The sequence below is a fragment of the Chrysochloris asiatica genome, unplaced genomic scaffold, assembly GCF_000296735.1.
Source record: "Chrysochloris asiatica unplaced genomic scaffold, ChrAsi1.0 scaffold00129, whole genome shotgun sequence".
NCBI classification, from domain to species: domain Eukaryota; kingdom Metazoa; phylum Chordata; class Mammalia; order Afrosoricida; family Chrysochloridae; genus Chrysochloris; species Chrysochloris asiatica.
The window spans coordinates 4,415,088-4,428,536 of record NW_006408647.1 but is presented as its reverse complement, the minus strand read 5'-3'; the positions used below and the strand labels follow the sequence as shown (position 1 = coordinate 4,428,536).

Here is a 13,449-nt window from a genome sequence, read left to right as displayed (position 1 = left end):
AAGTCAATCACTCCTCTTCTTGCTACAAAATGTCTACCTCTACATTTCCAACCCTCACAGTCAGTCCTGATAACAATTATTCACTATTGTATCACATGAGTTATTTCCCCATCTCCTTTTATGAGCCTCGCCCAGACAGACTGGATACTACTCAGTGGAGATTCTACCTTCTTCCGTGCCCTCTGGATCTCGGCTCCCTCTTGAAAGCTTGTAAGCCAATCACTTCTTGCCTTTGTAGCCCGCAACCCCCCACCCCCCCAGGTTTGGGTAGCCAAAGAGACATTTACTCTTGAAATTCTCTATTTTGATAAAACTGTGTTAGCATAAGATACTGATTTTATGGTAAAAGGAAGTAAGTATGCTGAACAGTGTGGAGAATAAACATTATATGCTATTCCCTAAGGATGGCATTTGAGAGAGATTTTTATTTTATACACATTTTTTTGCACCTGCTAATGCTAATGCTGGAGTCCTGGTGTGGCGCTGTGGATTAATGTGCTGGACTGAAAACTTGGTTTGAACCACAAGGTTGGTGGTTCAAACTCACCAGCCACTCCTGGGAAGCCTCTATACAGGGTCACTATGGGTCACAACTGACTCAGCAGCACTTAACAACAACAAACCATGCTAATGCTAAGAGTGTTCCTAATTTGGAAAATTAGTAAATGCCATTATTGACTAGCTGTTATTAATCTGATACCTGCTAATTTTGTGGAGTCCTGATGTGGTGCCGTGGGATAAAGCACTGGACCGCAAGGTCTCTCTGAACCACAAAGTTGGTGGTTCAAACTCACCGTCTGCTCCTTGGAAACTGTATACAAAGTCACTAAGAGTTGGAACTGACTCAATGGCACTTAGCAACAACAACAATTAAGTGGCACTGTAAGATAAGCACAAATTTAGTGGTCGAAATCCATCAGCCACTCCTTGAAATCCCTATATGGGATCACTATGAGTCACAATAGACTTGATAGCACTTAACAACAACAACAAAATTATGTTTTGGAGTCCTGGTGTGGTGTTGTAGGATAAGCACTGGACATCTAATCACAAGGTTGACAGTTTAAACTCACCAGCCACTCCTTGGAAACCCTATACTGGATTGCTAAAAGACACAACTGACTCCCTGGCACTCGACAACAACAAATTAAGTTGTTCTTTTTGTTTTATCTCATGCACACACTAGTGGTGTATTTTATATTGCTGTCTGCATGCACAGCAATATGTGCTGTATGCAGAGCTATATGCACAGAGAAAATAAGACGTGTCCTTGCTGTTATTGATTATGGAGACCATCAACAGCTATTAGCATTAGAAGATGTGTATTGTATGCATTACTTACGTCAAGACCAGGCTCTCCATCTTTCCCCTGCCAAAGAATCAGAGTAGCTACATTAGTGTTCCTAAGTTTCATAAACAGGTTAGGTTACTGTTTTATTTAAGACTCCTTGGGCATGCAACATTAGTATTAGAACAACTACTTTAGACATATAGAAAAGAGTCCCTAAGATTAGTTAACACAAATGGCTTTCATTATCTTGAGTGAAGTGACGTTTAATGTTATCGGTAAGGCTCATGAACATTTTTATTAGAGAGGGTTAAATAGACTGATCATGTTTTGCTGAAGGGTGATGCTTGTTATGAAAAGTTATTATTCAGGGTTAAGTTACAAGCAAAACTATTGTTGATTTTGAAACACACCAGCACAAATAGAGTCTGTGAATCAATGTTCTGTGCTACTTTAACTTGCTAACTCAGTAATAGCTCATAAGTTAAGTATGTGAAAATTGTTAAATGTAGTTTTAATTGGGCTAGATGTGCATCTGATCTATAAAGGCTATAAGAAGGTAGCAACGTAAAAGTTGTTAAGTCAGCTGTGTCAGTGAATGATACTCAAATATAAAAGGAATTATCAGACAATTAAGGCAAGGATAATAAATTCACCCCCACCATATAGATGACAGTGGGGTGATGTTATTGTATCACAAGACTGATCCACCCAACATTACTGAGAAGCTGCTCTATCAATTAGATTTTTGAAATTGATTTCAAAATCAGCCTGTTTTGTAACACTGAATTAATCATAGCTTGCGGTAATTATTCCAGTTTATAAAATGTGGATGGCACACAGAGTTTAAAAGCCCTAATACAATATAGGCTTCTATTGCAGTCCTAACCTATCCTAACAAATCAATTGTAATCATCTCAAAAATAAAGTTTATGGAGTAAACCTAAGGCCTCAATTTGAATTACATGCCACTGTGAATTTTCAAAAAGATAGAAAGCTATTGACAATCTACATTGTGAAGCCCATCTACCATCACAGTCAGAAAGGTCAGAAACCCACACATCATTGTCAACATCAACTTAATTTGAGAAATAACTTATTAGTGAGAATAGTTTCAGTAAAAGATACAGATCTGAGGAGGTGGTTTTTAAGGAGAGCTTTCACATCCAGTTTTGGAGGAAGCGACCTTCCCAGAAGTGCCTGTGATGCATCTTTAGTATCAGATGGTACTGGGAGAGCATCATCTGAGTCTGAATCCTGCTTTCAGGTTAGTACTGCTTATCTCATAGACATCTGTGAGCCTTGCAGTCTTGTGAAATGTGGGGAGGTGTGTGTCTGTGCATGCTGAGGTGCATGGGAAAAGCACTATGACCCAGTGCAGAAGGACAATAGTTATATCTGTACTTTAGATAATCAGTGGCTGTGCTTCACTCCTCTGATGTAATTAGACAACTCCAGGAGGGAAGGGCTAACTGTCAGTGACAGGCCATCTATTCATGCTGGAGGCAGGGGCAGTGCACGTGACAGGGAACTCACAGGCAGACCGTAGGGTCCTCTGGGTCCTGGCTCTCCCATAGCTCCTTTTTCACCCTAAAACAAGAAGCAAACATTTCAAATCATGTATACCTATGCTCACAGACATACACATGCACTTTCTTAATAAATGCCTGAGGTTACTGAATATTAGCTTTGTTACTCAATCTTCAAGACCCTATTTAAATGGGAAGGCCTGCCCAGATGAAATGATAATCTTGATGCGTATCCAAAATTGTTACTGAAGGAGGTCCATGAGTAAGAAATAATTGTTATTAGAGTTAGAGATGTTTTGCATTTCAAATAGTGTTTTCTTCTGCAGCCATATCCAAACTCAAAGTTGTCAGTATTTAGCAAGAGCAAAAGTTATGTTTATATTAGTGGCCAAACAGAAAATGTTACTTTCTTTTTGCCACAACCTGAAGAAGTTTAAGGGTTACTAAGTCTTTCCCCAGAGACAAAAAATGCCAATTTCAGCTTATAACTATGCATGCAGAGCCACACAATATGCTAATATTCTTCTATACTCTGGATTTCCATGTGAGCAAATTTCAGGTCACTAGGTAGTGCTAAAGAAAATTAAAACAAGTCCACAAGAACCAAAATATGACCTTGGACATATCCCATCTAAATATACAGATTCTCTCAAGAATAGATTTGATGCATTCGTCACTAATGACCGAAAACCAGAAAGTTGTGGGATGACATCAAGAACATAATACAAGAAGAAAGCAAAAGGTCATTAAGAAGACAAGAAAGAAAGACAAGACCAAAATGGATGTCAGAAGAGACTCTGAAACTTGTTCTCCAGTGTAAAGTTGCTAGAGTAAATAGAAGAATGAGGAGGTAATAAGATCTGGACAGAAAATTTCAAAGGAGACAAAGTCAAATATTATAATGAAACATGTAAAGATCTGGAGGTAGTAAACTGAAAGGGAAGAACACACTCAGCATTTCTCAGGTTGAAAAACCTGAGTAAAAAAATTCAGACCTTGACTTGTAATATTGAATTAATGCAGAAGATGGAAGGAATATACAGTCACTATACCAAAAAGACATTGTCTATGTTTAAACATTTCAAGAAGTAGTATATGATCAAGAGGCAATGATCCTGAAGTAGTCCAAGGTATATAGAAGTAGTCCAAGGTATATAGAAGGCATTGGCAAAGAACAAGATGCTGGAAATTTATGGAATACGCTTGAAACCTTTCAACAAACTGATGCAGCTCTGGAGGCACTCACTCATCTATGCCAAGTAATTTGGAAGATAGCTACCTTGCCAACTGATTGAAAGAGATCTATGTGTTCTCATTTGAAGGAGATTGTAGTAATGATATTGTCCTTTGATTTCAATGGAATGTGGAAATCATAGGATAATATCATCAATATCACATGCAACTAAAATTTTGCTAAAGATAATTCAAAAACTGCTGCAACAGAACATTGACAGGGAACAGGATTCAGATGAGGACATGGAACAAGGAATATCATTGCTGACGTCAGATGGATCTTGGTTAAGAGCAGAGACTATCAAAAGATGTTTACCTGTGCTTTACTGAGTAAGCAAAGGCTTTTGACTATTTGGATCATGACCAACTTTAGACAACATTGAGGAAAATGAGTATCCTGGAACACTTAACTGTGCTCATGAAGGACCTGTACATAGACCAAGAGGTAGTCATTCAAACAGAACAAGGGGACATTGAAAGGTTTAAGTCAGGAAAGGTGTATGCCAGGGTTGTATTCTTTCACATACTTATTCAGTTTGTATGCTGAGCCTATAATCTGCAAATCTGGATTATATGAAGAATAACATGGCATCAGGATTGGAGGATGCAGATGATACAACCTTGCTTGCTGAAAGTGACGAAGACTTAAAATACTTACTGATGAAGATCAAAGACCACAGCCTTTGGTGTGGGTTGCGCCACAATGTAAAGAAAACAAAAGTCTTTCACCACTGGATCAATAAATGACATTACGATAAATATAGAAAAGATTGAAGTTGTCAAGGCTTTATTTGCTTGAATCAACTATCAACACTTATGGAAGCAGCAGTGAAGAAATCAAACAATGTATGTACTGCATTAGACAAATCTGCTGTTCAAGACCTCTTTTAAGTGTTCAAGAGAAAGATGTCAGTTTGAGGACTAAAGTGTGTCTGACCAAAGCCATGATATTTTCATAGCTTCATATGCATGTTAAAGTTGGACAATGAATAAGGAAGACTGTGGAAGAATTGATGCATTTGAGTTATGGCTTTGGAGTAGAATATTAAAGGTACCATGGACTTCCAGAAGAACAAATAAATCTGTGCTGGAAGAAGTACAACCAGAATGTTACTTTGAAGTTAAGATGGCCAGACTTCATCTCTCATCTTTGTACATATTATCAGGAGGGACAAGTCCCTGGAGAAGGACATCATGCTTGGTAAAGTGGAGGGACAGCTAAAAAGGGAGATCCCCCCAATGAGATGGATTGGCACAGTGGCAGCAACAATGGGATCAAGTATAGTAGCAATTGTGAGGATGGTGCAGGACTGGGTGGTGTTTCATTCCATTGTACATAGATAGGGTCATAGTGAGTCAGAACAGACTCGATGGCACTTAGCAACAACAACAAAAGTAGTGCTGTGGGATAGGGCTGCCAACTACAAGGTTGGTAGTTCAAATTCACCAGCTCCTCCAAGGGATAAAATGAGGATGTTGGTTTCTGTTAAGACTTAGTCTTGGAAATCCTATATAGGGTCCCTATGAGTTGGAATTGACTAGATGACATTGTGTTAGTTTTTAATTAACATTCTTCAAAAGTATCCCTGGGGGCACAGAGTTTAAGTGCTTGGCGGCTAGCTGAAAGGTCAGTGGTTTGAACCATCAGTGTCTCTGCAAGTAGAAGATGTGGCAGTCAGCACCCATAACCATTTACAGCCTTGGAAAACCTGTGGAGTACTTTCAGTCTCTGTAGGGTCACCATGAGTTGGAAAGAACTTGATGGCAATGGCTTTGGTTTTATAGGAATCTTTCAGAAGCAGATCATCAGACCTTTCTTCTGTCACATGGATTTGAACTGTTGACCTTTTGATTAGAAGCTAAGTGCTTAACCATTTGCACCACCTAGGAACTAAGGACTTTTTGAACTTCTCAAAGTATATCAGAGTCCCTAAGCAATTACAGGGCCAAATGAGGAAGGCAGACAGCATTAGGTGTTTGAAGAGTTCAATAATAATGCTGTCAGTCATATCTTGGGCAGTGTATGAGTAACGTTGCCTGCCAAATGCTTGGCTTCCTTTAGGCTTCTCTAATTTCATTCAAACTCTTGGTATTTGCATGTCTACACATAGGAATTCTTCTCGAATCACTTAGTGTGCTGAGTCCTACCTCTTTAAACTTGAGGTGTGTCAAGAGAATACAAATGGAGGCTCAGCCTATTAACTTTGAGAATCTCACTCTAGTTTAGCACTTTGGGTGAGGGGCACTTAGAGAAAGAACTGACATTTGATCCAGTTAAGATAGTTAACATGCTGAGTAAATACAAGTGTAGCACTTTACACTGCACACCATTTGACTTCAAGTATGTCTTCAAAAATTCTGAGCAACTTTATTTGCTTTCCTGGTTAATTCTGTTGCAACAGTGAGACTTGATACTCTTGTGACACTCTGGCTCGATCGGAAGTAGCAGCTGATTTAGCAAACGGTAAACCCTCTTGAACCCCAGGGCAATTGGCCAAAAGACAGCCTGAGATTTGCTGCTCCATTTTTAGTACAAGTACTAGATTTCTTAATACAGTGCTTGAAAGCACATTTGTGTCAGCAGTAGCATAGATGCTCTTAGATATTATTTTCCATTCAGATTATCTCTAGGAGTCATTGGTTTGATCTTAGAAGCAAGACAATTGCATACTGGAGGAACATTTATATTCTTTCTGATTATATTTTCCTTTAGAATACCTTTTTTCGAGAAATATCCTTAGACAAAGCCAGACTTCTTTATGATTGTGTATGTATACAGCCTATAGTATTTGTATTTATTTTGGCTGTACTCTCTGATTATTTCATCTATCTTTATGTGGCACTGTGGGTTAATGCACTGGACTGCAAAGTTAATTTAACTGCAAGACTGGTGGTTCAAATTCACCAGCTGCTCCTTGGAAACCCTGTACAGGGTCACTATAGGTGGGAACCAACTCAACGACACTTAACAACATCTATCTATCTATCTATCTATCTATCTATCTATCTATCTATCTATCTATCTATCTATCTATCTATCTATCTATCTATCTGGGGGCATGATGGCTTTAGAGGATAAACACTGGACTATATACCACAAGTTCAGCAGTTTGAGCCCACCAGCTGTTAATGCTTGAGAAAGAGGAGACTTTCTGCTCATACAAAGATTTACACCCTTGGAAATCATATACAGGGTTGTTATGAGTCAGAACAGACTCAGTGGCACTTAACAACACCTGTTGTTGTTGTTAGGTGCCATTGAGTTGGTACCACCTCATAGCAAATCTGTGCACAACAAAATGAAACAAAGCCCAGTCTTCCGCTAGCCTCACAATTGTTGCTACATTTGAGCCTATTGCTGCTGCCACTGTGTCAATGCATCTTGTTGGGTGGTCTTTCTTTTCTTCTCCTACACTCCACTTTGCCAAACATGGTATCCTTCTCCAGTGACTGGTCCTTTCTGAAAATATCTCCAAAGTATAAGAGACAAAGTCTGGCCATCTTGGCTTCCAAGGAGCACTCTGGCTGTACTTCTTCCAACACAGATTAGTTTGTTCTTTTGGTACTTTTAATATTCTCCTCCAACACCATAACTCAAATATATCTGTTCTTCTATGGTCTTCCTAGTTCACTGCCCAACTTCCACATGGGTCTGAGGTTATTGAAAATATCATTTCTTAGGTCAGGTACACCTTAGTCCACAAACTGACATCTTTGCTCTTGAACACTTTAAAGAGCTCTTGTACAGAAGATATGCCTAATGCAATATGTTGTTTTAATCTCTTGACTGCTGTTTTCATGAGAGTTGATGGGTGATCTGAGCAAAATGAAGTTTTTGACATTTCAATCTTTTATCCATTTATATGTTTATTGGCCCTGTGGTGAGGAATTTTTGTTTTCTTTACATTGAGGTGCTATCCATATTGAAACCTGTGGTCTTTAATCTTCATCTAAGTATTTTAAGTACTTTTCATTTTCAGCAATCAAGATTCTATTACCTGCATATTGCAGGTTGTTAATGAGTCTTCCTCCAATCCTGATGCCATGTTATTCCTCATATAATCCAATTTCTCGGATTATTTGCTCAGCATACAGATTGAGTATGTACAGTGGAAGATTACAAACCTGGCACACACCTTTCTTAATTTTAAACCATTCGGTATTCCCTTGTTCTGTTTGAGCACTTCTTTGGTCTATGCTCCCTATGAACACAATTAAGTGTTCTGGAATACTCATTCTCTGCAATGCTGTCCATAGCTTGTCATTATCCACACAATCAAAAGCCTTTCATAGTCAATAAAGCACAGGTAAACTTCTTTCTGGTATTCTCTGCTTTCAGCTGAGATCCATTGGATATGAGCAATGATATTCCTTGTTCCACATTCTTATCTGAATCTACCTTGAGCTTCCAGAAATTCTCTGTGAACGTACGTTTCAGACATTTCTGGATTATCTTTAGAAAAATTTTACTTGGATGAGATATTATTGATAGTTTCCAATGACTTCTGTATTCCATTGGGTCACCTCTCTTTAGAATGGGCACAAGTATGATCTTTTCCAGTCAGTTGATCAGGTAGTTGTCTTCCAAATTTTTGGCATAGATGAGTGAGTGCCTCTAGTATGTATATGTATATGTATATGTATATGTATATGTATATGTATATGTATATGTATATGTATATTTTTTCCCCTGCAGTTAAGATTACAAACTCTTTAAGTGAAGAAAATAGCTACTTCCTTTGTGTGTACAAGGTATTAATAACGGTTTATGGGACAGTGAATCACTATAATGGTATCATCCTTCACCAAACTGGAACAATTTAGCAAAATAGGATTTGCTAAAAAAAGCTTATGTGAGGAAAATGTTTCCATTTTATACTCTAAGTAATACTGTGTTTTGCACATAGTAACAGTTGGCACTGTGGAATAAAGTACTGAAATGCAAGGTTGGTTTGAACCATAGGTCAGCAGTTCAAACTCACCAGCCACTCCATGGAAACCCTATAACAGGGTGGCTCTGAGTTAGAACCAACTTGAAGGCAATTAACAGCAACAATATTTGATAAGGAGTCCCTTAAGTGGTGCACATGGTTAATTCACTTGGCTGATAACCAAAATGTTGGAGGTCTGAGTCCACTCAGAGACAGTAGAAAGGTCTGGAAGTCTACTTCTGCAAAACTAACTATTGAAAACCCTATGGAGCAAACCCTATGGAATACAGCTCTATCTTGACCCATGCAATTGCCATGAGTTTGAAACAACTTGAGGGCAACTGGTTTTTAAATGGTAGTACTTAATAAATATTGAATGAATGAAAGAATTCATTTCATGGAATTATGGAATTGGAAGGTACATTAAAAAAAAAAAAAAATCACTATCCAGAACTCCATTTTTAAAGCAAACAATCCCAAAATGATGAAAACCTATCTACTTTTAAAAGATCACAAACTTGCTCATCATTCCAAGCACTGTAAAGGTTCCACTATTAGGATACTTTCACTACATCCCATCTTGGATGCACGGAAAACTGATGACATAATTCCACTTAGACACACAAAAAAACTTGTGAGTTTTCCAAGGTGAGGAAATAAAAAAGGTGGGAGTAAAAGAGAGAAAGAGGGAGAGGAGTTCCAGACAATGAAGCCGCTGATGCTGATGCTGCAGCACATTCTTTCATGTCAGGTACTTATATCTTCCATTCTGTGTGTCTTGGTTTTTTGTTTTTCCTCCAAAGGATATGGAAACATGGCCTAGCAATACAGAGGTTCGTGAAAGGTTTTTGCTCTATACTGCACTGAAATTATTTCCTTATGGCTAAAGAAAGCAGGCTATTCTTTTACTAGAAAATGGGAGCATGTGTAACTGTGTACAGGAGAATACTTAGGTTTTGTCATTTCCTTAATAAAAAAAAAAAAAGCTATAATTTATTCTGAATGAATACAGTAGCTTTATATAAAAGACTATCAACCAAAATATGTGGTCCTAGCAATTTTAGCTCTATTGACTTTAACTTTCTGGATCAACGCCAAATGGAAATATCTTCCTTATGGTTTAAAAGAGAATAATCTGAGTTATTTATTTTAACTATGTAAATATATGTTTTTTGTGTTTTTTTTTTTAATTGAAGCAGTTTATACTTTGTGGCTCTCATCTCAGTGTTATGGCTCTGACTGAAACTTAAGATGGCATCTATTTTCATTGAATAAATAGAGAGCCCTGTATTTCTTGTGCAGTGAATGGACAATTAAATTACAAAGGAATTTGTATTGTGCATGGTTTAGTAACTTCACAAGCAACTTACTCTTTCTCCTTTGGGACCGGCAGGACCATGGGGTCCCATAGGGCCATCTGTACCCTAAAAAATACATAAAAAAATAAGAAAGTATGAAACATATCACAGGGGTTACAAGTATAACAGCTATCACTTATCCTGGAATTTTCCTGGGTGAATGCAGCCCTAAAACATCAATAAAGCAAGTCATCTCTTTCCCAAGTCCTTTATACTTGATTCTTTCAGGCCAGTGGTTTTCAAGGAACTCCATTTATAGAGGGTGAATTATATAAAGGCATATTTCAAAGGTACACACAAAAAAGTATGTCATGTTTCATTAGATATTTCCTCCTTTATGAAATGGAACGTCTTCACTTTGCTCCCACTGTCTGGAGAAGAGCAAGGTAATTCTTTTTCCACCACAACACTTCTTCCTCACATCCACTTTCCACACACACACAGCCACCCCACTCTCCTTGACCAGAGATGCTCTGAAGCTGCCTTGTCAGCCGTGATAAAGGGGCTTGAAGAGTGAGACAAACATAATAAATTATTACTCTAATGAGCACAGTGTCTCACTGTTCAATCCAAACTTTCTGCGGCTCTGTTGAGGGCAGCATAGACTGCCAATAAATTGCATCTCACTCATAGGGACCCTATAGTACAGAGGGGAATTGCTCCCTAGGGTTTCTGAGACTGTACATCTTTACAGAAACAGACAGCCTTATCTTTCTCCCATGGAGCAGCTGGTGGGTTTGACACGCTGACCTTGAGGTGAGCAGACCAATGCTTAATCCATGGCATCACCAAGAGGCTTAGAGAGAATGCATTGTTCTTATGGGTCCTGCTGCAGTGGCTAAAGTCACAAGACTTAACAATGCTTAAACCAGGCAGTTGAGATGATTTAAAGGCATAACTGCCTCCTGGTCTTCAGTTTTAAGATTAAGATTTCTGTATCAGAGGAGATAATAGCTGAATGAATATGGAAATGCCAAGGTCCCCTGAAAATACTGACTGCCTTAAGCAGACCTGAAGGGTTGAAGAGTTTTTTGTTTAGATTCTTAAAAATGTAGTAAGGTTTTCAAGTATACATGTATTTGCTCATTTCCAGGAACACTACGCCAAGATTAGCAAAGACTTTATTATAATATTTGCAAACACAGGAACTATTGCAACATAATTTTTCTGGATTATTGCTACTACTGTTCTATTATCTTGATTTATTCTGTTAGAGGCTTGTAACATGAATGAATTCAGGGTTTCAGATTCATTCGAATGTTGATGAATCATCTTACTGGATCCTTTTCTTAATGCCAACCCTTTAAAAAAATTCATCTTTAAAAGACTTCTAATCCTGAGTCTCTGCAGCTGAAATTTAAGAGATGGAGCTGTTAAGAACGAAAGAAAAGAGACAAAATGACAGAAGACAGACAAGTCATTTCTATCAACAGAGATCTGAAAGTTAGTGTCCTAGGAAGAAGTTACATTTCTAAGATAGACATAAACAGAAAAGGAAAAACAAAGGGCCAGATTCATATTTGCTTTCATCTCTTCAGAGCACATCTTTCATGGAATTATAGGGAATGTCCTTCTGCTAAGGAAAAAATTGTTTGGGATACTAAAACAATGACGCCAAATAGGCAATTCCTAGCAAATTATACAGACTTGAACCTAGGCTTCAGAAAGATGTTCTGCAGTTTTAAGCTAGGTTTTAAACAGAGGTGCACCCTATTTTCTGTCCTCCTTTACTCCAGTCCTATGTACCCTTCATCAATTGATGAGAGAGTACATTCAGCAAAGCATCTGTCCAGAAGCCCACAATTCATAGCTGCAAAGCACATCAGAGCAAGATGAGGGACTGACTCACCCGGGATCCTGGCTTTCCGTCTAAGCCAGATGCTCCCTGTGTGTGATTTGGTTGATAGCAGGGTTGGTGGGTGTAACACGAATGACAAGAACAGAGATTAGTATGAGGTACTGATGAACATATGTAACACTTCAAACAACATAATAACGTAGTCACAGGATTCTGGGATGAATATCACATTGCTACAAATTGTTAGTTTTAAAAAAACAAACATGACAATAAACACCCCACAGATGATGGCATTTTAATGACATTTCTATTAGACAAATGCTTATTTGGAATTCAAGCTAATGAGGTTTATAAAGTGGGCTACAAAGTAACTGCTGATAACAGTCATAAACGTCTATCAAACTTCCATGTAAGATTTATTTTCTAAGGACTTTACTATTCATAATATGTTTTTTAAGTTCTTGAAATATAATAACGGCCAATCTCCTAAGAAAAGGCTCATTATTGTAGGTACTTACATTTAAGCATTTCAGAAGACAAGAACTCTAGTTTTACTTGTTAAAATAGTGTTTATTATGGATAAACAACTCAGTTTTAACAGGCCAAGATGCCTCTTGGAATTCACATGAATAATATTCATTGCTTTCTGTGTTGCTCTTACTATTTGCATCAGTAACCACTAGAGGGACTTCTAGGAACAGGGAAAGACCAGGATGGAGGAGGAAATCCCATCCCAAACTAAATCATTCCTCATTTTACTTCAGAGATAATTCTTGCATCAAAGACTGAATGAGAAATGTTTTTAAAAATCTAGTCCTGTTTTCAGGCAATGTATGATGTTTTTCTTTACCATTAACTCTAGCCTGCACATCAATGCCCAAACTCAAAAAACAAACCCAGTGTCTCTGATTAGGTTCCAACTGTTAGCAAACCTATTAGAGTAGAACTGCCCCATAGAGTTTCCAAGACTGCAAGTCTTTAGGGAAACAGATGGTCACATCTTTCTCCTGAAGTGTGTCGTGACTGGTGGGTTACAACTTCCAACCCTGTGATTAGCAGCTAAGTGCTTTAATCACTGTGCCACCAGGGCTTCTGACAAACCAATAAGGTAGGATTAGAAAAAAAAAAAAACCCAATAATTCCCAATGCTTATTTCAAGAATAAGTACAATTTTTTTTTAATCTCAAAAAGCCTAAGTATGTATGTATAGTCTTTTAAAAGTATAGATTAAATCAAGGAGTGATTAAAAAAGACAACGCATTGGACCTATAAATGCTCTTGGCAAGATTGCAGAACTATTTCTGCATTTTAT

The 13,449-nt window shown here is 37.9% G+C and overlaps 1 protein-coding gene across 1 annotated transcript in view; it reads right to left on the bottom strand.

The window, feature by feature from the left end:
• COL25A1 (collagen, type XXV, alpha 1) overlaps positions 1-13,449 on the bottom strand; it is a 668,242-nt gene that overhangs the window by 18,486 nt on the left and 636,307 nt on the right. Inside the window, exons 31-33 of the mRNA XM_006869318.1 lie at positions 10,352-10,405; positions 2,825-2,878; positions 1,343-1,369 (exon numbers count right to left, since the gene is read on the bottom strand). Coding sequence (XP_006869380.1) covers positions 1,343-1,369; positions 2,825-2,878; positions 10,352-10,405 — 135 coding nt within the window. The remainder of the gene's footprint in view (positions 1-1,342; positions 1,370-2,824; positions 2,879-10,351; positions 10,406-13,449) is intronic.